Below are 24,395 nucleotides of genomic sequence, written 5' to 3'. Positions count from 1 at the left end.
CCAATCAAAAGGAGGTCCGTGAATGTCCGTCTCCTCAGCTGCAGGAAAACAGGCTGCCGGAATGTCCTCTCTGTGTGTTCTGTCTCCCGCGGCAAAGACGACAAGCTGGCCTGAACAGCTGAAACCACCTGGCAGGCTGGGCACCCTTCAGAGACTGGCTGGAGGATGGCTGATGCTCTCGCTGCACGGGCTGAAGAAGTTGGAAGAAAGGGAAGCCAACAAAAGGAGGTAGGGGGGATTTGATTCCAGCTTCTCCCTCCAGTCAGTCCTCAAGGAGCCGTAGCAAAGCAAAGACACATACACGGCTGTTTGTTTTCTTTCCTTCTCAAGTTCACAGAGTCACAGACAGCTCACCTTCTGCAGCTCAAACGTAGCTTCTTCACAGAAGGCAGACGTGAAGGGCAGAAAGTGGATGCTCACATTTGAGTATCTCCTTGTTAAAAGGAAGAGTCAGAAAAGCAGAGGATTCACCCTTTGCGTGAAACCTTGGCACTTTATCTGGGAAACGTTGACCAATGCAGCACAAAGGTTCATGCTGACAACAGCAGCAGCAATGAATGTAGGTAGGTAGGACAAAGTGCCACTGACGTCTCCTGGAAGGTGAGTTGCAATACAAAAAAAAACAAACAAAACCCCACCCTTTGCGGTTTATAGTAATATTCCTAAACCTTTCAAAGTTTTATTTATTTATTTATTAACTAGCATTTGAAGTTTGGATTTTGTCTGCTTAAAAGTTATAATCTTCATTACCGATTATAAATGAAAATGTTAAAAAAGCCATAATAAAACATTACTGTAAAATAACTGTAATCAAATTAAAAAAAACATAAGCATTTGAATTGAGCTTGACTTCTTGTGATTTCATAGGCATGTAGTTTTACTGGCAATATTAAAAAAAAAAAAGCGGGAGAAAGACCATTCAAATAATTACTTGAACAAAAAAGACTAAGTGTTCCATAATGTATCCATAATAAACACACGAAGCTCTAGTTCTCACTGAGCATTCTTTGGGGAAGGATGGGGTCCACAAAACAGTTTTTTTACACCAATAAACCATCCAGGGCTTGACATGAATTGAAAACTAGCCAAATTATTTATGATTATGAACTGTAAGAATAAAAATACACTAATTTATTTAAAAAAAATTAAAAAATTAAAGGGTGCCATGGCCAGTATTAAAACCCAAAAACTACCTTGATGTTTGCTGCCAGTTTTCATTTAATATGGTGAAAGAAAATTTGCTTTAGAAATTCTTTCAATGGGAGAAGAGATTTTGGTTAGTTTTCATGGATAGAATGTGGTGATGTTGCACGTAATTACAAGATGACCAAGGATGATACATGGAGGTCCTTTAAAGCAGGGATCTCCAACTTTGGCAACTTTAAGACTTTAAGCTGGCTGAGGAATTCTGCAAGTTGAAGTCCACAAGTCTTAAAGTTGCCAAGGTTGGGGACCTCTGCTTTAAAGAGTCATCTTGCTAATGGCTGTATTAGGAATGTACAGTTAAAACAGAAAAGACACTTGTTCTGGGCTCAGACAGTAGTCAGAAAAATACATCTGAGTGAAGGACATGCTGACAGGGTGCAACAGAGTTGTCATATCAAATGACCATCTCCACATTCAGTCAAATGTGTACTTTTCTGGGACCATGCCGCTACTGTACTGTGGCTTCTTTAAGGCGATAGCAACAGGTAAGGGACTATGTTTATTCTTCCTCCAAAATCTTTCTGTATGATAAGAGCCGTGGTGGTGCAGTGGTTAGAATGCAGTATTGCAGGCTAATTCTGCTGACTGCCAGCAATTCGATTCTCACTGGCTAAAAATTGACTCAGCCTTCCATTTTTCCAAGGTTGGTAAAATGAGGACCCAGATTGTTGGAGGCAATATGCTAACTCTGTAAACGGCTTAGAGAGGGCTGTAAAACACTATGGAGTGGTAGAGACGTCTTATTGCTATTGCTATAAAAAAGTCATCTCATCCGCTTTCCATCCACTTACTCCTCTGCCCTCTTCCAGTGTGGGGCACTTTAGATATCTATTTGGGAGAAGCGTTATCTGGTTCATCAAATAAGTATACATGGATAACTATGCCATGCAAAAGATTCCTACTGTATTATCCTAAGTTGTGTTCACATGCAGCACTGATCTGTCATCTGCTGAACTGCAGCATGATGAAAACACAGTTGGACGGATCCAACATCATACTAAGCCAAAAATAAAGTTTTACTAAATAATCCATGACCAACTGAGTAATCATTTCAGAGATATTTCCTTATCTAAATAGAGAAAGAGAATGACCAAGAGGGTAGGAGAAGCAATGGGAGCAGGAGCGATTTCTGACTTCCTGCCAGCTTCCCCACTGATTTTCCTGGCTAGAAATGATGATCGTGTGATTGCGACCGAGTGCGGTGGGTGTGGCAACAGTGAAGTGGCTACAAGTTTGTCAAATTTCAATCCCATGGGAGTCATGTATGCCTGATTTTGGATCCATTTTGTAAGTTAGTCCATTTGAGATACATTGACTGAAAAATTGTTGCCCGGTTTAATTGACCACTTTTTCTTCTTTTTTTTGTACGCTATTTTTCTGTTTTATTCTCTATGATAAAATAATAAGTAAAAATTGTTACCTGCTGATGTAATGGTTCAATTGAAGGTTACAAACAATCGGACAGATCCGAGCATTTTAGCTACTCCATAATGGTTGAGTTGATCCTTATTTAAACCAAAAAACATGCAGCCTGACATGGGAACCCCAACTGATTACAGGGATGGGAGCAATTAGCACGCACTACAGTTATGCAAGATCTCTAATAGCACTTTGGTGCTTTCTGAAGAGGCTGTGATTAGTCAAAAGTGAAAGGAAGCTAGAATAGTATATTAACCCTTTCAATTTTTGGCCGATATGGAATGTCCAAGGTTTAAAAAAGAACTACAAAAATAATTTTTGAGCTACTCCTAGGGAGCAAAGTAATTCAAATTTGTACTTTTAATAAAAGAAAATGCAAAGGCTCCTTGCTAAGTAAAGGGAATTATTTACTTTGAATTGACTACATCAGCGGTTCTCAACCTATGGGTCGCGACCCCATTTGGGGTCGATCAACCATTTCACGGGGGTCGCCAAGCAAGGCTGTCTGCCATTTTTTTTTTCCCTTTTCCGGCGGGTGCCTTACCTCCCTTGAGCTGGGCCAGCTGGTGGTCGGCCTGCTCCGTCTCTGCCTCTTGCCAGCTATGCCTCGGCCGGCGCAGGGGGCGGAACCACGCATGCGCGGCGCTCCCGGGCAAAGTCCTCGACTTACGACCGGTTGGGTAGTCCTCGACTTACGACCGGTTTAGTCCTCGACTTACGACCAGTTTAGTCCTCGACTTACGACCGGTTTAGTCCTCGACTTACGACCGGTTGGGGTCGCGGCATTAAAAAGGTTGAGAACCACTGGACTACATGGACAGAAGTACAGCCAGTTGGGTGACTTTGGATCAGTTACTCTCTCTCAGCCCACCTCATCTCACAAGGTGTTTGTTGAGGTGAAAATAGGAGGAGAAAGACGTGTCGGATGTGTTTGCCTCCTTGGGTTCTTTCTAAAAACAAGGTAGGCAGGCAGGCAGGCAGGCAAGCTAATCTATCTTCTCCACTGTGGCAGCCTAACAAAACAACTTTGTTTCCATATCCAGTGCTAAAATATTTGCAACAATTTTATCACCAAACAAGCAAAATGTTTCTCAGTACATCAGGAACATTTCTATTTTACAACCTATGCAATTGGGGAAAAAAAACTTTCTAAAATGTACAGGGTAGAATTTCAAAGTGATGGCAATTGAAGATCAAAAAAAGAAAAAATGATTTGACAATGAAATTTTAATTCAGGCTCAGTTGATAAAATGTTTTTATGTTTCTTAAATTCATATTTTAAAATTCTTGAATCCTCTTGTACAAGACTGTTTTTGAGGAGATGCTTGGTCATTTTAAGTTACATGTGTAAACTGGGTAAGAAAGATGTAACAGCATTCTGAATAATCAGCATTTAACATATGTCACCTATATATGACATACAGTAACTTCTTTCTGGTCTGCTTGAAATACATGATGATTAGAATAACTATGAAAGGAATCCGAGTGCAGGCAATGCAGAAAAAGAGGTAGAAGCAAATTGATGCATAACCAATGTTTCCATAGTAAAAACTCCCTCACGGAGTACCTGGAAATTACAAATTCACTCTCCCTTCTCCTACCAACATCACTCCAGCAAGCATGCAATAACCAAAAATACTATGACAGATGGGATGACAAAATCCAAAGGGATTAGGCCGCTAGATCAAGAAATATTCATAGAATCCAAATGGCTTAAATCTCAAAAATAGAAGTGGCTATCCATATGCAAACTCACAAACAACAAAGCTAGCTTTGCTTCATGTCCATTAAGTTCCAAACTTCTAGGAATTCTGGAAAGAATTCTCATTTGCCCAAAGATATCCACAAATCAATCAATCAATCAATCAATCAATCAATCAATCAATCAATCAATCAATCTATCTATCTATCTATCTATCTATCTATCTATCTATCTATCTATCTATCTATCTATCTATCTATCTATCTATCTATCTATCTATCTATCTATCTATCTCTAATAGACAGAGGGTAGTTTGGGGTGGTTAGGAAGGAATGGCCACACATCTTAATATTGTTCCTAAGAGGACAGGACTGTTCACATAAGGAACTGTGAAAGGAGGCTCAAGAGCAGTGGTTCTCAACCTTTTTAATGCCACAACCCCAACCGGTCATAAGTCGAGGACTAAACCGGTTGTAAGTCGAGGACTAAACCGGTCATAAGTCAAGGACTACCCAACTGGTCGTAAGTCGAGGACTTTCCCTGCCCGGGAGCGCCGCACATGTGTGGATCCGCCCCCTGCGCCGGCCGAGGCGTAGCTGGCAAGCGGCAGAGACGGAGCAGGCCGACCACCAGCTGGCCCAGCCCAAGGGAGGTAAGGCACCCACCGGAAAAGAGGAAAAAAATGGCAGACAAAAAAAATGGCAGACAGCCTTGCTTGGCGACCCCCGTGAAATGGTCGATCGACCCCAAATGGGGTCCCGACCCACAGGTTGAGAACCACTGCTCAAGAGGAAGCAGATAGTGCAGAACCCTTTAGAAAGACCATGCACACATGGGGAAACATTCCTCCTGTGGTTCTGCATAGCAAGCTTCATTTTCCCCCCCCCCCCTCCTTTTCTTTCCCCTCTCCTCAAAACTTTCCAAGTACTTTTATGTAGATGCAGGTTAAATCAGAGAATTTCGCTGTATTTTAGCTTCTCCGCATTCTCGTATCACTGGCTGCTGGGAATCGCAGTTTCAGCAATTTCTAGAGGGTTGCAGGGTTTCTAGAGGGTTACTCACATCTGCATTATTTATTAATCAAATTTATATCCCACCACAGTCAGAAAACCCTCAGCAGCTCAAAAAGTAAGAAAATACAATAAAATATAAAAAAATAAAGACAAAGCAAAAGTCTAGTGGCTAAGGCACCAGGAGTTAGAAACCAGGAGACTTTGAATTCTAGTTCTGCCTTAGGCATGAAAGTCCACTGGGTAACTTTGGGCCAGTTACTCTTTCATGATATCAGTCTCGGCCAACAAGCTAGTTGGTCAATTCCTATTGCAACCAATGGATCAACGCTCAGTTAATAAAAAAAAAAAGCAGACCCAGCAGTAGTGGGGAAAAATACTAGGAAGAGAAATGATATACAGAAATGTAGAGATAGATCAAATAAAACCCAAATGTAACATATGGCCTCAGGCTTCCAAAGCCCTTTGGAAAATCTTTTGTCTTCATCTTTTTCATACACACATACATTCCTCCCTCTCTCCCCTCCCTCTCTCTCTCTCACACACACACACACAAACACACACACAATTAGACTCAGAAACAACATACAGTATATGTTTCTTTCACAATCTGCCCTTGGCCAGAAGAATAGAATTGTACAATTGCAAACTCTTGCTACGATCAAGATATTAGTGCTGACTCTTGAGGCTTTCTCTTCCGTAAATCCTCTTTATATAAAGAAAGGATTGAGATGCATGATCACGCTTCAGTGGCTTTGATGCAGACGGATGGCTTCTCGAAGGCAGAACTGCACCTCTGGAGAATTAAGGCCTGGATTTTGTGTTATTCTTTAATTCCTTGTCTCTTATTAACCTGCTGCATAACATTAAGTTACCCAAGTTTTTCATTAGCAGCACCATTAATGGCTGAGAACAGCACATAACTGAACAGCCTTCACTCTGAAGGTACTCTTTTAAAAGTAGCATGATCTGAAATTATCACAAACAAGCCCAAAGGCTTTCTTTAGATAACAGAGATCCCTTTCAAAATAGAACATAGCTACAGTATAACCCGTTACCCTGTACTATATAAAAGTTTGTGGCCCTGAATTGAAAGGAAAAAAATATTGTCAGATTTTTTTTGTAGATATATATATATATATATATGCAATTACATTGTTGCTATATTCTTTTTAGAACTAAGCCTTAAGATAACAATTATCAAAACAGACAAAATAGATACCAAACTTCATTAAGGTAGGAGACTTCTGCTCTACACTGATTGAACCTTCCAATAGTAAGTTGTTAAACAATTGTTTATGCATTACCCCATATTAATTTTATTTTTCAGTATGACTTGCAATAAAAGACAGTTCCACACCTTTCTCAACATGGTGCCCATCAGACAAGTTGAATTTCAGTTCCCAGAATCCCTACCTTGGATTGCCTAAAATGAGTCTACCTGTGTTCTAGAGCCAAGATGCCAAAACTTTTTCTCTATGCACACACACATAGACATACACAAACACAGAAAGCGTGAGAGCGCTGGGCATTTTTGGAGTATGGCATGGCCCCAGCCAATAACAGCATGCTTGGTATGGCCTTCAAGAATGGAATTTCTGCTTCTTGATCTAAAGTGTTGAAAATAAAAGAATCTATTGTTAAGATAAAACTATAGCTAAAACCAGACCCATTTCAGTAGCCCACAAAGAAGAAGAATGGCTTGTATAATTTACAGGAATAGCTTTCTTTTTCACCTAGTTGATATCATCTGGAAGCTGCGAAATATAGTCAAGCTGCGGAGTAGTGGGTAAAATATGAAAGGAAATACTAGAGTTGTGGGCTACAGTAAGAAGTTAAAACAAACATTTCAAACGCAAATAATTTCCACACTGTTGTCAAGAAAACAGTATGGATGCATTTATTTCCAGGATTTACTTTCTACTTTTTTCCCTCCTTTTCTAATAGACTTTTGTTTACCAGTAGCTCCATCTTGTGGCTCTGTCAGTGTCTACTGTAATAGTGTAATATTGTGTCAACACTCAAAGACAATGACTGAAATTAAAATCAGACACTGCAATGGTCATAAATATGAAGGAGATGCCAGGCATCTGAATTTTGATCATATGTTTATCGGGATGGTGCAAAGATCCTAACTGTGAAAAATGATCATAAATCACCTTTTTGCAGTGCTGTTGTAATTCTGAACGGTCACTAAATGAACTGTTGTTAGGCTGAGGACTACCTATGCATGCATATGTGTATGTGAGTGCAGGGTGGCTGGGAAAAGAAGGTGCAGGATATGAGTGTGCAAGCAGAGAGGCCAGGAAAGAGGTTGCTGGTGGGTGCGTGGCTGTGTGTGAAGGCAGGGAGGCAATTGAAAGAGGGCACTGACGAGTTAGCAAAGGGTTGGGGAGGGTGTTGTATGTGTGAACAAAGAAAGGCAAAGGGGGAGACCTGCCCAAGCAACTTGTGACTTTTCTGCTGGCCTCTCTATTGACTTTGCTTGTGGGAAGCCGGTAGAGAAAGTCAACAATGCCAATCACACGATTGGAAGATGCTTGCAAACATATTCAAGTGCGAGTTGACTGCCAAGTGCCCAATTTTTTTTCACATAACTCCAGGGACACTGGAACGGGTGGAACTTCCAGGACCTTTGTTTAGTGCAATTGTAAATTCAAACAGTTTGTTGAATGAATAGTCGCAACGCAAGGACAACCTGTAATGTTCATTCATTACCTCTTCACATTATTTATTTAAAAAGACAACCCTAGAACTGTTACAAAACATTACGAAAGTGCTCTAGGAACTGGAGAGGTGTTTGTGACATCAGTGTATCAATAACATGAATTTTCTCACTCTAGCTCAAACACGTAACATCACAGCAAAAGCACAATTCTTAAGATAAAAACTGCAAATCAGACTGTTGTGGAAACTACTGCATAATTTAGGAGTCCATATCTAACCTACTTTGGTGCCCACCAGCTTCCTCACTGCACCTGACTTGATACAGTATATAATAATATGCAAGTAAAGCAAAGTACCAGTCCTCAGCATCGTTTTTATTTCCAAGAAATGTCTTTGGCCTCAAAATAGGCCTTATTACATTTCTTTGAAAATAAAAATGAATAAATTATTAGAGCCCAGTCCTGGGTAAGGAAGTGTGCCCAGAAAACAAACAAACAAAGAACCAAAAGTAAACAAGAATAGCACCAAAAAGCCTAGAAAAGAAAGGGCTTGAGAGAATAACAGGCAGCTTTTGGGAAAATCATTGTTTTGTAATTCATAGTCATATCCCCTAGTCAAGATCAAGATTACAGCTATTTTGAAAGGCACTCACAGCATGTGTCAAGGTTCCGACTGATGAACCCAACAAAGTAAACATCTTCAAGTCTTTCCAAACTCTTAATGTAAAACTTTATTGAATACATCATTTTGGCACCCATGCAAGCAAAACTAGCTCTGGCAAAACTCCACCCAATCCCATATAGTAAAAGTATAGAACTTTCCCTCTCCTTCTTGGTCAGGTCACATTGCCCAATTAGGTGGGAAAATATTGTTATGAGAAAGTGTCTTTGGTATTAAAAAATTGATGTATTCATATCTTATAGGTAAATAATAATTATACTGATAAGAGGAGATGCTCGGCTGGTATCCCAAATTGCACTCGAGGAGGTGGTCAGGAAGAGGGGGGATGTAGAAATGGGAAGGAGGAAGGAGGAGAGGTTGTGGGCTAGAGGTAGGAAGGAAAGGAAGGTGGATGAGGGCGGAGGCAAAGCGGGGACTGCTGAGCGTTTCCGATAATGTACTGAGTTGGATTGTTTTTTCTGTTTGTGTATACAAATGCATCATATTACTTATTGTTTAATTATAAAAATTAATAAAATTTTATTAAAAAAAAGTGTCTTTGGGTCTGTCCAGACACCTGGCAAACTGTCCTTGGTTCTCACGGTCTGCTTTCTTGATTTTTTGAAGTCTGTATTCCAATCCCTTTCCCTCCCCCCAAGTTTGTTGGCAAGCTGAGAAGCAATAATCATCAGATCAGTAAAAATATGCTTCGAACTTGACAGCATACTTCAAAATTCCAAATGCTTTCTACCAGGTTTAGCAAAATCCCTCTGACTTTTGCTTTCTTAGTTGGAATGTTCCCTTGCCCCTTTAGAATGGGTACCAGCATTCTCTGGATGAAGACTAGGTAACATGGTTCTTTTTACTTTTTCTCAAAATGTTCCATTAACAAAAGACACACACACATATATATAAGCTGGGATCAAGAGAAGCTTAATCAAATCAAAAACAAAATATAAGCTGCTTTTACTACAGAATTACAAAGAAACGGATTTTACTAGCCTGCATATCATTATAAGAATTTAAATGTATTAGCGACTATGTAATGGCAGGCATGAAATTAAATCAAAGCAGAACCACGCGTTAAGATGCAATTTTTACTGTCATCAGAATAAAGTGTTTTGAAAGCAACTTGCTGCTCAACATAAACATTAAAATTTCCTATAACTTTTTGGCTTCTGCTTGAAGGCGTCCAGCAAAGAGATACCAACCACATTCTAGATAATTAAGACCATTGTCAAGCCATCTGATTGTTATGAAATTTTCCAACATTTCATCTACCTTTGTTTTGTTTTAAGTCTTTAAGTTTCTTTTCTACTGTTTTCTAACATTTTTGAAAGACAAAAGAAGAGGAAATGGGAATAGGTAATATTCCCCTTCCCCATTTGTGGGAATGTCCACTAGTGGAAACTTGTTAAAATGTTCCCATGAACAAAAGTTCTTGATGCTCTCTGTTGTGATAGGTTGCCCTGACAATGTTGGTGAGGGTGTTGTTTTCTCCTTTGTAGTTCCTGGATTAGACTGTTATTTTCTGCCTGACTGTTTGTCTGAGTTAGCAGTTTCTTGATTAGGGCATTGTTTTGCTGCTTGTTGGGCTGCTGTTAATCCTGAAGCTAATTCCTGTTTATCTATGTGTTGATTATGGAGAAGAAGTATTCTGGTCTTTTTGTTTCTTTTTCAGCTTTTTTTAATTGTCTCTTTTGAATGGTGTGTTCATATTGTTTATCTCTGAGTTGATGGTTGATTTGTCTGAGTGCCAGGTTTCCAGAAATGTCTGACATTTTGGGATTTAGCTTGAACTAGGATGCTTCACAGTTTGGTAAATGAATTTTAATTGTGTCCACTGACACACTTCTGATGCGTTCTACTACTCTTCTGTTTATCTTTCTTATATAGTGGCTGTAACAGTCACTTTATGTTGTAGATGACTCCAATTTTTATTTCCTGGGATACTGGGTCTTTTGGTTTACTTAAGATACTTTGGAGAGCTTTAATTGGTTTGTATGCTATGCTGATGCTGTGTGGTTATAATAGTCTGTTGCTTGTTTCTGAGAAGTTTTTGATATATGGCAGTGTTATCTTTTTCATAGTTTGTGTTGGTTTTGCTGCAGTAGGTTGAGTGATCAGGCACCGTTTGATAAAGTTGCATGGATATCCATTTTGCTGGAATATGTTGTATATTTTCTTTCTCTGATGTTCTGAGTTGCTGCAATGCATTTGTGCTCAAGAATAATGTTCTTACCCAGCTCCTCTTGTGGGAGGTTGAATTGTTATTTTGGTCCTGGAGTAATTGGTTAGTGTGGTTCATTTTTGAATAGACATATCTTTCTAATTTCTCATCATTTCTTCTGCTGATGAGGATATCCAGGAAGAATGGTGTGTAGTTATTCTTTCCATGTGAATTTTATTCATTTGAAGATGTTGATTGTTTCATGTGTCTTCTCTAACAGTTCCTGTTTTATTATGACAAAGGTGTGGTCTACATACCAGATCCATACTTTGAGTTGTATACATGGGAGTGGTATAGGTTTTTTAAAAATTCTGCTATGAATCCTGAGAGTGGTGATCCCATAGGTGTTCATCTGATTTGGTGATGTATTTGTATATCAAATTGAAAGTAGGTAGGAAAGCAAAAACTGATGAGGTCCATGATTATGGATATTTAGATCTTAGTGTATTTGTTTAAATCGGGTGAGTTGTTAAGTACTGCTGCCATGAGTTCTTTTGCTAATTTTGGGTTTTAGATATAGAAAGTGCTGTGACATTGAATGAACCCACCATCTTTTTCTATTATTAGATCTTTGATTTTCTGGAGGCACTGTGCTTGAGAATTGATAGAATATTTGCTCTCTCTGTAAAATGTCCAAGATTTTTTTTCTAAATTCTTTCACTATGTTGCACATTGGGGTCACCGGTAGCAATACAATTGGATAAAGGGGTATGCCAGGCTTGTGTATTTTGGGGTGTCATAGAGTGGGGAATGGATCCACTGCTTTTCACCTACCACTGTCCTCCTTTTGTGATTTGATCTTTCTCGGTTAGATTGTTAAGAGTTCTCTTTATCAAACTGTCTGGTTTGTGTATTGGGTTGATGTTTCCTGGGATATAGGTTTCTCTGTCTTGCAGTAACTATTTGGCGTTTTTTATGCATTGTGATCTGTCCATAATAAATATGGTTCAGCTTTGTCTTTTGGGATGATGATGATGATATTTTGATCCTTCTTTAGGTTTTTGAGAGCTGGTATGTTATCTGCTTTGAGTTGGTTCTGATTTTGTGTTCTTCTGCTCTGAGGTGTGATGTCTACCTCATGTTTCCTTGGGTCTCTGTGCCAAGCCTTATAGTTTTAAATGCTGCTTCTAAGGCTGCTAAGAATTCTAACTGATTAACATCATCTATGTCAGGGGTAGCCAACCTTGGCTCTTTTATGACTCGTGGACTTCAACTCCCAGAATTCCTGAGCCAGCGTGGAAACCTCTCCCTTTCCCCTCAGCATGGCTGGCTCAGGAATTCTGGGAGTTGAAGTCCACGAGTCATAAAAGAGCCAAGGTTGACTACCCCTGATCTATGTTATAGTTGAGGCTTTTCTGTAGGATACTGTATTCTGCAGTGGATAGTGGCTGGGTGGACATGCTGACAACCCAGTCAGATTCAGGTGGCCTTCCAGGGTTTAGCTTCTTAGTATTCCCAGATTCCCAGCCACCGTATTTTACATAGCAAAGTACAGTTAGAGTCTTCAGTTCTTATAAAGCCCAGTGACGCAGATGAACATTAATTTTGAAAAGGATAACCAGGGCTGAGAAGTCAGCTATTCTAGATACACGTTTAACTGAATTCAATTTGGATGGATCAAATATGTTCATACACAGCTTAAATTATTTCAAATCCCAAAACTTAAATGCTTGAAGAAATGCCTCCCCTGATACTGGCTTTCAGATCCATCTGCTTCTGAAGGCAGGCATAGAAAACTGAGGAAAACAAGCTATTTATCAGCTTAATGCTATGCACTGTTAGGAATCACAGGGAATTTAACTCTGCATAACAACAGATTATTAATGCATACTTGTAACTGGCAGAATTAACCTCTCATTCTTTTCACATTAATAATTTTGGAAAGGAAGGAAGTGTGAATTTTATCTTGATGCCCTAGTTTCATTTCTGTTCCTTCGGAAGTGCTTACAACATTATTAGACTCTTCCACTATGATTTTTGACCCTCTATACCAGCAACCCCCAACCTTTTGGGCATCAGGGACCGGTTCCATGGAGAGAGGTTTTTCTGTGGACCAGAGGGGGCGTGGTTTCGTGTGCTACCTGCATCCCATAGATGGGGCTTCACTTGTTTGCGCAGCCCAGTTTCTGGCATGCTGTGAACCGGGGGTTGGGGACCCCTGCTCTATACCAAATCTTGAGCAAAAGCCTTTTCTGAAAATCTTTCCTTTATCCCAATTACCAGCCTTTTCACCAAAGCCATATAACATCCCATTGTCTCATGCCATTATAGTCTTTTCACTTTTCTATATCATTCTACTCCTATTTGATCTATCCAAAGTGAGTTGAAATCTCACTGGGCAAGGGATTCATCACTTCTACATTTTGTATCGTATTTATACTAGCAGCATTGTTTGACACTAAAATGAATCACAGTAGTGGGCAAGATTTCTCTTTCTCATTAAAAAAATATGGCTTGATTACTATATGTAGTGAACAAAAAAGGCAAATTAATAGTTCTAATTATTTACCTGATTGGGTGAGAAGAGCTTTGTAAAGGCAAATTAATAGTTATAATTATTTACCTGATTGGGTGAGAAGAGCTTTGTTAGATATATTGATTTTTATTTGAAAAGTGAAATTATAAAAGCCCAGTATAGCACAATACCAATGAAGAAGAAACTAGCATGGTTGCATAAAGAACTCTCTGATAAATTGAAAGACAAAAAAGACAAGTATAAAAAGTGGAAAGAGGGGCAAATAACTAAGGCAGAATATCAGCAAATAGCCCGAGCCTGCAAAGATGAAGTGAGGAAAGCTAAGGCTCAAAATGAACTAAGGCTTGTGACAAAACTCAAAAATAACCAAAAAAAAGCCTCTTTCAACATGTAAAAAACAAATAAGTCAAGGAAACGATTGGTCCATTAGTGGGAGAAAGTGGCAAGAAGGTGATGAGCAACAGAGAGAAAGGACTTAAATTGTTTTTTGCATCCCTCTTTACACAAAGGGAAAAAACAGTCCAACCTATCAAAAACAGTACCGTAAAAACAGATTAGAAGCACAAGTTAAAATAGGCAAGAAAATGGTAAGTGAGCACCTGTTCACCCTAGACAAGTTCAAATCACCAGGACCAGAAGGATTACAACCCAATGTTCTAAAGGAACTGGCAGAGGTGATCTCAGAACCACTGAACTATATCTTTCAAAGATCCTGGAGCACTGAGGAACTATCAGAGTATTGGAAAAGAGCTGATGTACAGACCTATCAACCTGTATGAACATGATCAGATGAACTAGAAAACACCTAGAAGCAAACAAAATCATAACCAAAAGCCAACATGGGTTTGTCAAAAACAGAATTGGGTATGTCTAGTAGTTTAATGAAGAGAAGGACTAGGGGTGACATGATAGTAGTGTTCTAATATCTCAGAGGTTGCCACAAAGAAGAGGGAGTCAAGCTATTCTCCAAAGCATCTGAGAGCAGGACAAGAAGCAACGGATGGAAACTAACCAAAGAGAGGAGCAATCTAGAACTAAAGAGAAATTTTCTGACAGAACAATGAATCAATCTAACAATCTGCGTCCAGAAGTTGTGAATGCTCCAACACTGGAAGTTTTTAAGAAGAGATTGGACAACTATTTGTCTGAAATGGTATAGGGTTTCCTGCCTGAGCAGGGAGTTGGACTAGAAGACCTCCAAGGTCCCTTCCAACTCCTATCCTATCCTATCCTATCCTATCCTACTCCCTCTCATACACATTCTTATTCAAAACTTTATTTTCAACCTCTCTGGAAATTGTTTCAAGGAAACTACTGTGTTTTATTTAATGAAAATTACAATTTCTGTATGCCAAAATTAAAAATCCTCCCAAAGCATGGAACAATGCACAAACGAAACAGTGAAGGCAAGACAAGGCTTACTTCAATATTTGATTTCACCAATATAATTATGGCATGAATAGGAGTAAACACGGAAATACAAAGATATCCCAACCATATGTAATGCTAGTCACACTTAAAATGAGAACACAGTGAACATGGAATTGGCTATTTCTGTTCTGAAAGCTAGTACAAATTAAAATGTCCAACCATTAATCACACACAGTATGCACAGCTTTGATAATTATATTTTTGGGTACAAGTCCAAATTTATTGCTATGAGTCACTCCAAGCAAGTTATCCATGCATATATTTCCATACACACTGTTTGAATGCAAAACACATACCCGCATACCCGCCTTTTAGCAGAAAGCTTTCAAATCTGATTAACCACACTCTGTAGAAACTGCTGTGCTAAAATCTTATTCTCTCCAAGGACTACCAACCAAGTTACAACAAGCCTTGCAAGAAAAATGAGCAGAAGATCCTAGTGCTGATGACATAAACTAGCGCTGTATAAATATTTTAAAAACTAAATGAAACGGTACAAAAAGCAAAAGGTGTGAATCACTCTTGAACCATAAATCTATGGGTAAGGTCTGACACGAGGCAATCTGATTGGGTTTTATATTCCAAATTCAAAATCTGAACCTTTGTGTCAGTAAAAATATCGGTGACAGTCTGTAAACACCCAGTTCATTAATTTAAATGAAAACTGTTTCTAATCTATTCTTACGTTTCTCGAGAGTATCTATTCAAATTCATTGCGAAGCCTACAGGAAAGATATGAGGGAGCAAATGAATATGTAGTCTTCAGCAGGTTCACTAAGAAGTTGTTTCTCACAGTTAAGGCTGTTTGTACTAGAATGTCTGAATGCTGCCAGATTAAATAGGACAAGAAGAAAAATAAACGGAGTAAATAGGTTTACAGGTAAGGCTTCCATATCTGGGCTGCAAAAACACAGACATTAGAAGGCAGCAAAGAATTCAAAAGGTGCTAATCTGAATGTTTGTACCCCAGATATGGAGGTCCTGTCTATCTCAAAATGGGAGCCTAAGACCAGTTGTGAACAGCCAGGTGTGGAGTTGTGACATTTTTCTGTGATAAAGATGGTTCCTATGGGGAGAATTATAAAGCTGATTTGCTCATATGGGGAAATTAATCACATGTGACCATAAGGATGAACCAATTTCATGGCCACAATTCCTTTCAAAAGATCGGGTGATGACACTGAAATATAAATTGCACCAGGGAGACATTAGGCTTTATTATCCATGCCAAGTCATCTTGTACTTTACAACATGGCAGGGTAAAGCCACTGCTCCACCTACAGGATTGAGTCACAAGGATATTATACCATATTCCTTCTAAAGAACTGTGGCCAATTCAATGCAAATGACAGGTGTCTGCTCTCCTGATTACCTTCCTCCTACAAAGGTGTACACCAGCCTGATTTTTGAGCAGAGATGGCAAATTTCAGGAGGAACAGCTCTGCCTTTTCTAAATTGTTCGCACAATTTTTCAAGAATCAATCACAGGGAATATACTGCATTAAGATTCCACTCTTTTAAGATTCCACTGAAATAAAGATTCGACTAAATAAATATGGGGATCTGATCCAACAGTGTTTCTCAACCTTGACAATTTTAAGGCATGTGGACTTCAACTCCCAGAATTCCACAGCCAGCAATGCTGGCTGTGGAATTCTGGAAGTTGAAGTCCACATGCCTTAAAATTGTCAAGGTTGAGAAACACTGAGCAAAACAGCAAACAGAAGGAATTCACACTGGATTTGACAGTTCCTCTGTAAGGCCTTCCTTTAACAAGCACAACACAAGGCAGTACAAAAACGTTTTCCATAAATCTGAGTTCCCTGTCCAGGCATCTCTGTAATAGAAGACTACAGCCTACTGAATTAATTCGTAAAGGCATAGAATAAACGAGGCAGCAGACGGAACCTGCTATAAAACCCCTATTCCGGGACTTCTGTCACACACAAGCCATTAATTCAGGATCCAATCCGGGTCGGTCGGATCTCGCAACATTATCCTAGGACGCGTATATTCGCCTCCATTCGTGAAGCCATTCATCCCTTTCGAACATTCACACTTTCACGTAGTCCGGTGATGATGATGATGATGATGATGATGATGATGATGATGATGATGATGATGATGATGATGATGATTATTATTATTATTATTATTATTATTATTATTATTATTATTATTATTATTCCCGACCATGACATCTGAAGCATCGCCGTTCGAGTTAACAATAAAGTTACAACAAAGCAGCCGCAAACGCGAATCCTCGTCGCCCCCATTCGCGGGAGGTCCAGGTCTCCCCCATCCTCAAAACTTAACTCCCGCCGCCGAAAGCTCTCGCCCTACACACTATACAGCTAACACAACCACGGCGCCGCCGTTCTCCCTGCTGAAGGACTCGCGCGCCACCAGCTCGGAGCGCACCTGGTGTTTACAGTATTTGCACCCTCCGCCTGCTGCATAACATCCGGATCCCGTCCCGGACAAACCGGTCTCCGGGAAAGGGAAGGGAAGAGAGAGAGGGGGGGGGCTCCAGCCCCAGGTGCGCCTCTTCCAGGGGGCCCTGTTCGGAAAGGGGAGAGAGCGCGGGAGAGGGGGGGACGCACCTGCTTCGGCAGCGGAAGACGCTTCGCCCTGCTTGTGGCCGGCGGCTGCAGCGGCGGCGGGGGCTGCCGACTCCGCCATCTCGCCTCGGCGAACTCTCGGCCGCCCCGCCCAACAGCGCCTCTGCCCCACCCCCGGGGGACGGAACGTGGCCCGGGCAGGTGAGACGGGGAAAGAGCGCGCGCGCGCGGGCGGGCGCGTCACGGCAGGCTGCTTGCCTGCCTGCCTGCCTGCCTGCCTGGAGGAGGGAGATCAAAGTAGGATCGGCTCCCGGGGGTTTGTTCGGCCCGCAAAGCGCCCTCTGGCGGGCAAGTGATAGAAGGCTACGGCTGATGCTCTGTGGGGAAGATAGCTCTGGAGGGCTAAACCGCAGCTTGGGAGGGCTAAACCACACACTCAGATTTCCACGCGCCGAATGGCAAACTAACGCGCTGTCTTTTAGTCTGGAGTAAAAAGGCGATGTTGTTAAGTTTGGGGGTTCAGTACACTCGTGCAGCCCGGAAAAAAAGGCATCGGATAAGCATTTCATGCTTCCAGGCATGCTGACTTCCTGTTACCGACTTACTTAGGCTTGAGAGGCATTAAGGTGGAGGAACGCCAGTGGGAGAAGGTTTCCTTTGAATGCAACTGCCGGAGGATTTGCTACCAAAAAGAAAAAAGGGTTTCTCAGTCTGGAATTGAAAACGATAAATAATAATAAAAAGGAGCAAAAGCCCCTTGATTTCTGTGAAACTGGATTTTTCTGACCAGTGTCGATTTCTTAACTTTTTCGGCTGCTTTCATCGTGTCTGCGGCTTCACTAATACCATTTCATTTTTTATTTTTATTTTTAGCTTCCCATGGTGGCGTCTTAAGTCATTGCCGGTTCTATATATATATAAAAAAAAACGTTCGCAAAGAAGCTCGAGCGAAAAACCGCGTGCAAAATTTAATGTCTCCGCCAGAGCAGCTGCTAATTAAAACTGGAAATCTGTTGGCCGAAATCGAAATCTACAAAAAATACCCGGTAGACATGATGAGCGGTGAACGTTTGAATAAATTGGTGTCAAAGTCAAGGGAGGTCGAGCCCGCGCTGATAATGCTAACGTTTTATTCCATAGGGTGGTTGTAGCAAGTTAATAAACTACAGCTTCCAACCGAAGGAAAGCATCATAAACGATATTGAAACAACGTAGAAGAGACAATGTACTGTATTTTCACCAGGAAGTGTACTTCAATTAGGATTCTATTTAAATAGACTTCTTGTTCCTCAAGTCTTTTATCAGATTAAAATGGATCAGGCAAGTCTTAACTTTCATTGTTAATAGTGTTTTGCATTAACGCTTAAAGGATTCTTCATAATTTAAATATTTTTCAACATTTTTAGCATCAATTCACCCAACAAATATATTAATATGTTTCTCAGTAATTTTATTTTATGCGCCAGTTTTGTTTGTGGGAGTGTTTGGAGGGCAAAACGTGAAGAGTCTGCAAAACCAAGGGACTTCCAAACCAACATCTACTGCTTGGCTTGCTTGGGATCTGTTCTTTCCTAGCCAGACCCCACAGCCTGGACACGACCTTGATGGCAATACTTAGCTCACAGTGCAGATATATGAATTAGATATCACTGAAATGCTTATGATATCTAAACTTGAACTGATAATGACATCCTCCACTGGTTTTCATGTAGACACTAAATGGGAAAACAGACAGAAAGTGGAATCCTGAGGAAAGGATCTAGTAAGGATCCTTTCAGATTAGCAGTTTTTGTATTCTTTGCTGCCTTATAATGTCTGTATTTTTTTGCAGCCCAGATATGGAAGCCTTACTTGTAAACTTATTTACTCTGTTTATTTTTCTTCTTGTCCTATTTAATCTGGCTGGATGTTTTCCTGCCGACACTGGCTTTATGGAGACCCTGTACCACTGTTAAGGAAATACAACTGGAAAGTCTCAGGAGACGGCAGACGTACCTGCATAGGTGTACAAGCATGTGTATACAATTGTTGGGGCCCAGAGTTGAATATGGCCTTGAATGGCATATTATTGAGTATACTCCAAAAAGGTAACAGGACAAAGATTTTAAAAAAAATTCACATTTAACCAATATTATATTTTCACGCCATATATATATTTAATAAAATGTATGTGTGAATTCACTGGCAACTTTTGTAATTGTAGCCTTCAATCACTAGATGTTTGAGCATTATATATAATCCTGGTAATCACTGTGTAATTCTGTACTACAGCACCTCTAGATATTCTTTCTGGTCAGTTCTTCTATTTTTGTTCATTTTATCATCATCATCATCATCATCATCCTAATTTCCTTCATTGTTAAAACTAACTTGGTGTTAAAATAATTAAGAAATATGCCCACATTTTGTATAATTCTTTATTTTTTAAATGTGTATCACAATGGATAGCTTTAAAACAAGCTAACAGTACTATATGTAATTCAGGCATATGTAACTGGTACAGTTCAATAATACATAAACAACACTAAAAAAGACACAAATACACTGTAGACTGGGATTTAAGTTACTAAAAATAAAACAATGTGACATTTAAGGAAGGATTGTTAAGTACAAAGTGGTGTAAAGGTCAGCATACAGCATAGAATGAAAAACTATCAAATATGTTCTACATATCATTTCACTTATGGATTCCATCTCAGTTTAGGAAAATGTCCAAGGATCTTAAACAAAACATGTAGTCCTCAAAAGGCAATACTCATGGGTCTTTGTCTGCAATACTATGAACCTTTCACTTTAAGAATGATTTGGGTTGCATCCGAAACCTCTCACAGATGAACAGATGTCTTGTATTCCAAGCAAAAGTCCCAGGAACACCATGCCTAATGCAGGCCCTGGTTACACAATTAACCTGTAAAGTTAATTTTCACATTTGATTTTGTTTTAGTGATACACAGTTGCATACAATCTTACAAAAGTCCTGTAGGTAGAATATGTTTCACTGATTGTGAAGGGAGACTGAAATATCATGTGAATACTGTAATCTAATTAACTAACGGATGGGAATTATAGAGGGCTAAAGTTCTGATCAATTGCGGGCAGATAAGGAAATGGATTTGATAGGATTAATAGAGCACTAAGTCTCTTTCCCCATTTTTGCTACAGAGATAAAATCCTAGAAAGGCCTTGCAAAATCAGAACTTTTTAGTCACTCTGTCATGTTCCTTCTCTCCTCTCACTATTTTTTTTTTAAATTTGATTTTGATAGGAGGAGGAAAGAAGCAGGACATGTTAGCTCGGTGACCCTCTCTGCAGTGACTATGAAGGTCTACACCAAGTCGCTGAGGATCATGCACAACTGGTATAGGGATGTCAATTAAGTACCTCAAGGTTCCCTTGGTCAACCGTGTGGTGTGAATATAACTAACAGTCTGGATAAGATGAATTTTGTTAAATGGTAGGTTAGAAAGGGAGAAGATTCCTGAAAATACTTAAGATAAAATAGTATTTAATGTTGTAGACCGATTTTTCAAGAAGAATAAGAATAGTTGCAGCCAGAAAGCTGCAGTGTTCTTTAGCAACAGTAAACAAATACTGGATTAAAGTGCAACAGCATCTCTTGGGGGGAGGGGGGAGGAATCTTCCAGGAAAGCTCCTGTTTTGTGTTGAGATGGAAGATTGCCTCTGCTCAGGGGCAAGTGTGCTTCTCTCGAAAATCAGAGATTGCCTTCCACAGCGTGCATATGATCCCACCTCTGTAAAACAAAAGTCATAGCAGTTTTTAGTCCGTATCAAGTATCACAAAACACCGACTATAGTAAAAAAAATAAACATGCATAACCAGATCAGAGAATCTTAACAGCTATATTTATACAAAACATTGAACTTGCTTATTTTTAACCCTGGTTAGCGTTTTGGTGGCCGATCATGTGTGAACCCAGGTCATTTGACTGTTTATGATTCAACTTAATCTGCAAAACCCACAAAATGGGTTAATCCAGCAATTAATTTATGCACCAGAAACACAGTCATTTTAGTTCCTACTAATATTCAAGTGAAGTGATGCACATGATTATGGTGGGAAAATGGGGGGGGGGAACTTTCTCAATCGTGGGATTCTGCTTCTGGTATGTCTTAATGACATTTACGCACCAACCTGGTGTTGTCCTTATTAATATATTGTTTCATTCTATTTAAAAAAAACCTCTGTAATCCTCTCAGAGCGCTCCAATTAAGCTTGTTAGAAATATCTCCGTGTCTTTTTTTTTTTTGTCTCACAACGTTAAAACTTGTATTTTAGCTTAAAGTTGGTGCTTTAAAAATACATTTCATTACCTTTCCAATCTTTTCTAACGTTCAGTATCCAGTGGCTTTAATTCTGAAGAACAAACTGGCCTATTATCGTTTCAGCAATGCTGAACCTGTAGTGCTCCATATAATTAACTGAACCCAGCAGTTAGTGTTTTTCATATATTAAAAAAATCAAATATACCATCTCACCAAGGCAAGCTTTTTGTAAGCTGCCTTAGGCTAGGGAATAGATTCAAGAAGGCAGAAAAGATAAGGGAAGAGAGAAGGAAATCAGAGATTACGGTCATTTTTATTTAGTTAAGAGCAACAAATGAGAATGGATGTATTATAATGATTTGCATATATAATTTAGCAGTTGCACTGCTACAAAAAAAGCTATTATAAATACCAATGTGTTTAATGCTTCTTATTTATTCAACATCCCCTAGTTCTATTAGTTTTTAATCGGCATCCTTAAAATTTCAGTTATCAATATTATGAAGTAGTCTTGACTAAACGGTATTTGTCATGTTCTCCTTGTTGTCCCAGACCTTCAATTTCAATTGGAAAATGTGGCGACTTGTAACCCAAATCAAGGATAAATATTCAAAGAATTCAGAAGCCAAAATGATGCTAGTGATTGGGCTTGTCTAATCAAGAGCTAGTGTTACTTTATGCACAAAGTAACATTTATTAGATGATAAAATTAACATATGTTCAGCTATACCTATGCACAAAATGGACCTATCAGTTTTTCTTCTGTTTCCACATACTTTACAGCTATATCCTTGATGTGTATAATGCTTCTTCTCCGTATCATAATAACTTTATGGAGAAATATTTTAGAACACATGCACAATTTATGATAAATGTAAGCAATAAAGGTAAAGTATATTTTTATTCTTTAGAGTTTTCATTAAATAATTATAATCGTGAGTAGTATAAATTATTTTTTTTAAAAATACTTACCTGAGTCTAAGGCATTTTAAATCATCCCTGGTAACATAGCAGAGTACATCCGTCAGTGTGTATTCTTCTGCTAGAAACTAAAAAAAATAAAGGCTTAGTAAAAGTTATGCTGATGGAGCTGCAAGTTATTATTCCATTTTTGCCCTCAGTTTTTTATAATATGCCTGACTTATTAAACATGTATTTGTCCTGAAAGGCGAAATTTGTCCTGAAATGTTATCAAAATGTTTAATATAGTACAGGTAGTCCTCGACTTACGACCACAATTGAGCCCCAAATTTCTGTTGTTAAGTGAGACATTTAAGTGAGTTTTGCCCAATTTTACAAATTTTCTTGCCACAGTTAAGTGAAACATTACAGTTGATAAGTTAGTAATCTGGTTTTTAAGTGAATTTGGCTTCCCCCATTGACTTTGCTTGTCAAAAGATTGCAAAATGTGATCACATGTTCCTGGGACACAGCAAAAGACATAAATATAAACGAGTTGCCAAGCACCTGAATTTTGATCTCATGATCGTGGGGACGCTGCAAAGGTCGTAACTATGAAAAACAGTCATAAGTCACATTTTTCAATGCCGAATGGTCACTAAATGAACTATTGTAAGTCGAGGATTAACTATATACATATAAAGCAAATTAATACAATAATTCATTTTATGGCACATCACATTTTATCACTGTTGCAAAAACTAATCAATACTGAAATGAGCTGAATTCTCAAGGTCAGCCACTACAAAGAAATATAATCAAGCATTAATGAAGTAATGCTATTTAAAAATTTCAGGCCTATTGATGTAAAAGTAATACATGTAAAACGCTCTATAAAACCTTTTTTGACCGCTTTTTTATCTTTGTTTTCTAACTTTTCAAACTTGTTTTCTAACTTTTGTTAGAAAAACCCTCTGAAGAGGTTTCACTAGCTTGACTAGTCTAACTGAAGTTTTCTCTTTGAAAGAATTTCTGTTAAAGAGATAAGCAAAAGACACACTCCATACTTAACCAGGGCCATATGCCTGGCATGGGGGGAGGGAGGTGAGGGGTAAAAAAAGAAGTTTGTCATAGAAGATGTTATCATACATAACTTGGAAAAAAAGTAACTTCTGGCATTGGGGGTAGATAGGTAATTTTACTTTGTAGAAGACCCAAGAAACATATTTCCTACCCTGTTTATAGTTTCCTTGTCAGCACCATGAATTCTCAGCCAGTTAATAAGATCTGGATCCTCAGTTTCTCTATTTTGTGTACTAAAGTGAGAGACAGACAGGCCAGGAATATCTAGAAAAATTTTAACATGAGTTAGCATAGTTAGAAGATGATACACAATTCCAAATGTAGCTACACTTTTTCCAGACTAATACATAAAAATTGCATATCACACCCTCTACTCTGAGGTGCTCAAGATTAGTTAAACTGGAATTACCACCACTCTCAGCAAGTATTGTTATAATGGTGCAAACTGGTTGGGGATGATGAAACACATTTGGAAAACACATGATGAGAGATTGATATCCTTAAAATTAGCCCTGTACGCATAAGTGAAGCATGAAGGATTATGAATTTTTTAGTACTGGGTTGGTTTTAACTATGATTTCTAACTGTAATTAACCTTAATTAACTAGAAACATGTTTTCAAGAGAAAGAGTCTCTTCTGAAAGTAGTCTTAACAGTTTAAATAAATCTTTAATCTGTATAAATGCAACGAGCATTTTAGTCATAGTTTCGTGGATTACAGATACAAATCTATACGGAATTCAATTACTTTCTTGGCTTTGTTTTG

General features: G+C 39.0%; 2 protein-coding genes across 2 annotated transcripts in view; both read right to left on the bottom strand.

Annotated features, from left to right (window-relative positions):
• Positions 1–17,483, bottom strand: part of MAP7 (microtubule associated protein 7) — a 95,835-nt gene extending 78,352 nt beyond the window's left edge. The window contains exon 1 of the mRNA XM_015809934.1: positions 17,405–17,483. Coding sequence (XP_015665420.1) covers positions 17,405–17,483 — 79 coding nt within the window. The remainder of the gene's footprint in view (positions 1–17,404) is intronic.
• Positions 17,484–20,986: 3,503 nt separating this feature from the next.
• The window catches only part of MAP3K5 (mitogen-activated protein kinase kinase kinase 5), a 73,902-nt gene continuing 70,493 nt past the window's right edge, over positions 20,987–24,395 (bottom strand). Inside the window, exons 26-28 of the mRNA XM_015810003.1 lie at positions 23,781–23,893; positions 22,619–22,695; positions 20,987–21,114 (exon numbers count right to left, since the gene is read on the bottom strand). Coding sequence (XP_015665489.1) covers positions 21,048–21,114; positions 22,619–22,695; positions 23,781–23,893 — 257 coding nt within the window. The 3' untranslated portion in view covers positions 20,987–21,047. The remainder of the gene's footprint in view (positions 21,115–22,618; positions 22,696–23,780; positions 23,894–24,395) is intronic.

The sequence above is a fragment of the Protobothrops mucrosquamatus genome, unplaced genomic scaffold (assembly GCF_001527695.2).
Source record: "Protobothrops mucrosquamatus isolate PMUCROS unplaced genomic scaffold, P.Mucros_1.0 scaffold_33, whole genome shotgun sequence".
Lineage (NCBI taxonomy): Eukaryota > Metazoa > Chordata > Lepidosauria > Squamata > Viperidae > Protobothrops > Protobothrops mucrosquamatus.
The sequence above is the reverse complement of the archived record's forward strand: the minus strand, read 5'-3'. Positions and strand labels throughout refer to the sequence as shown.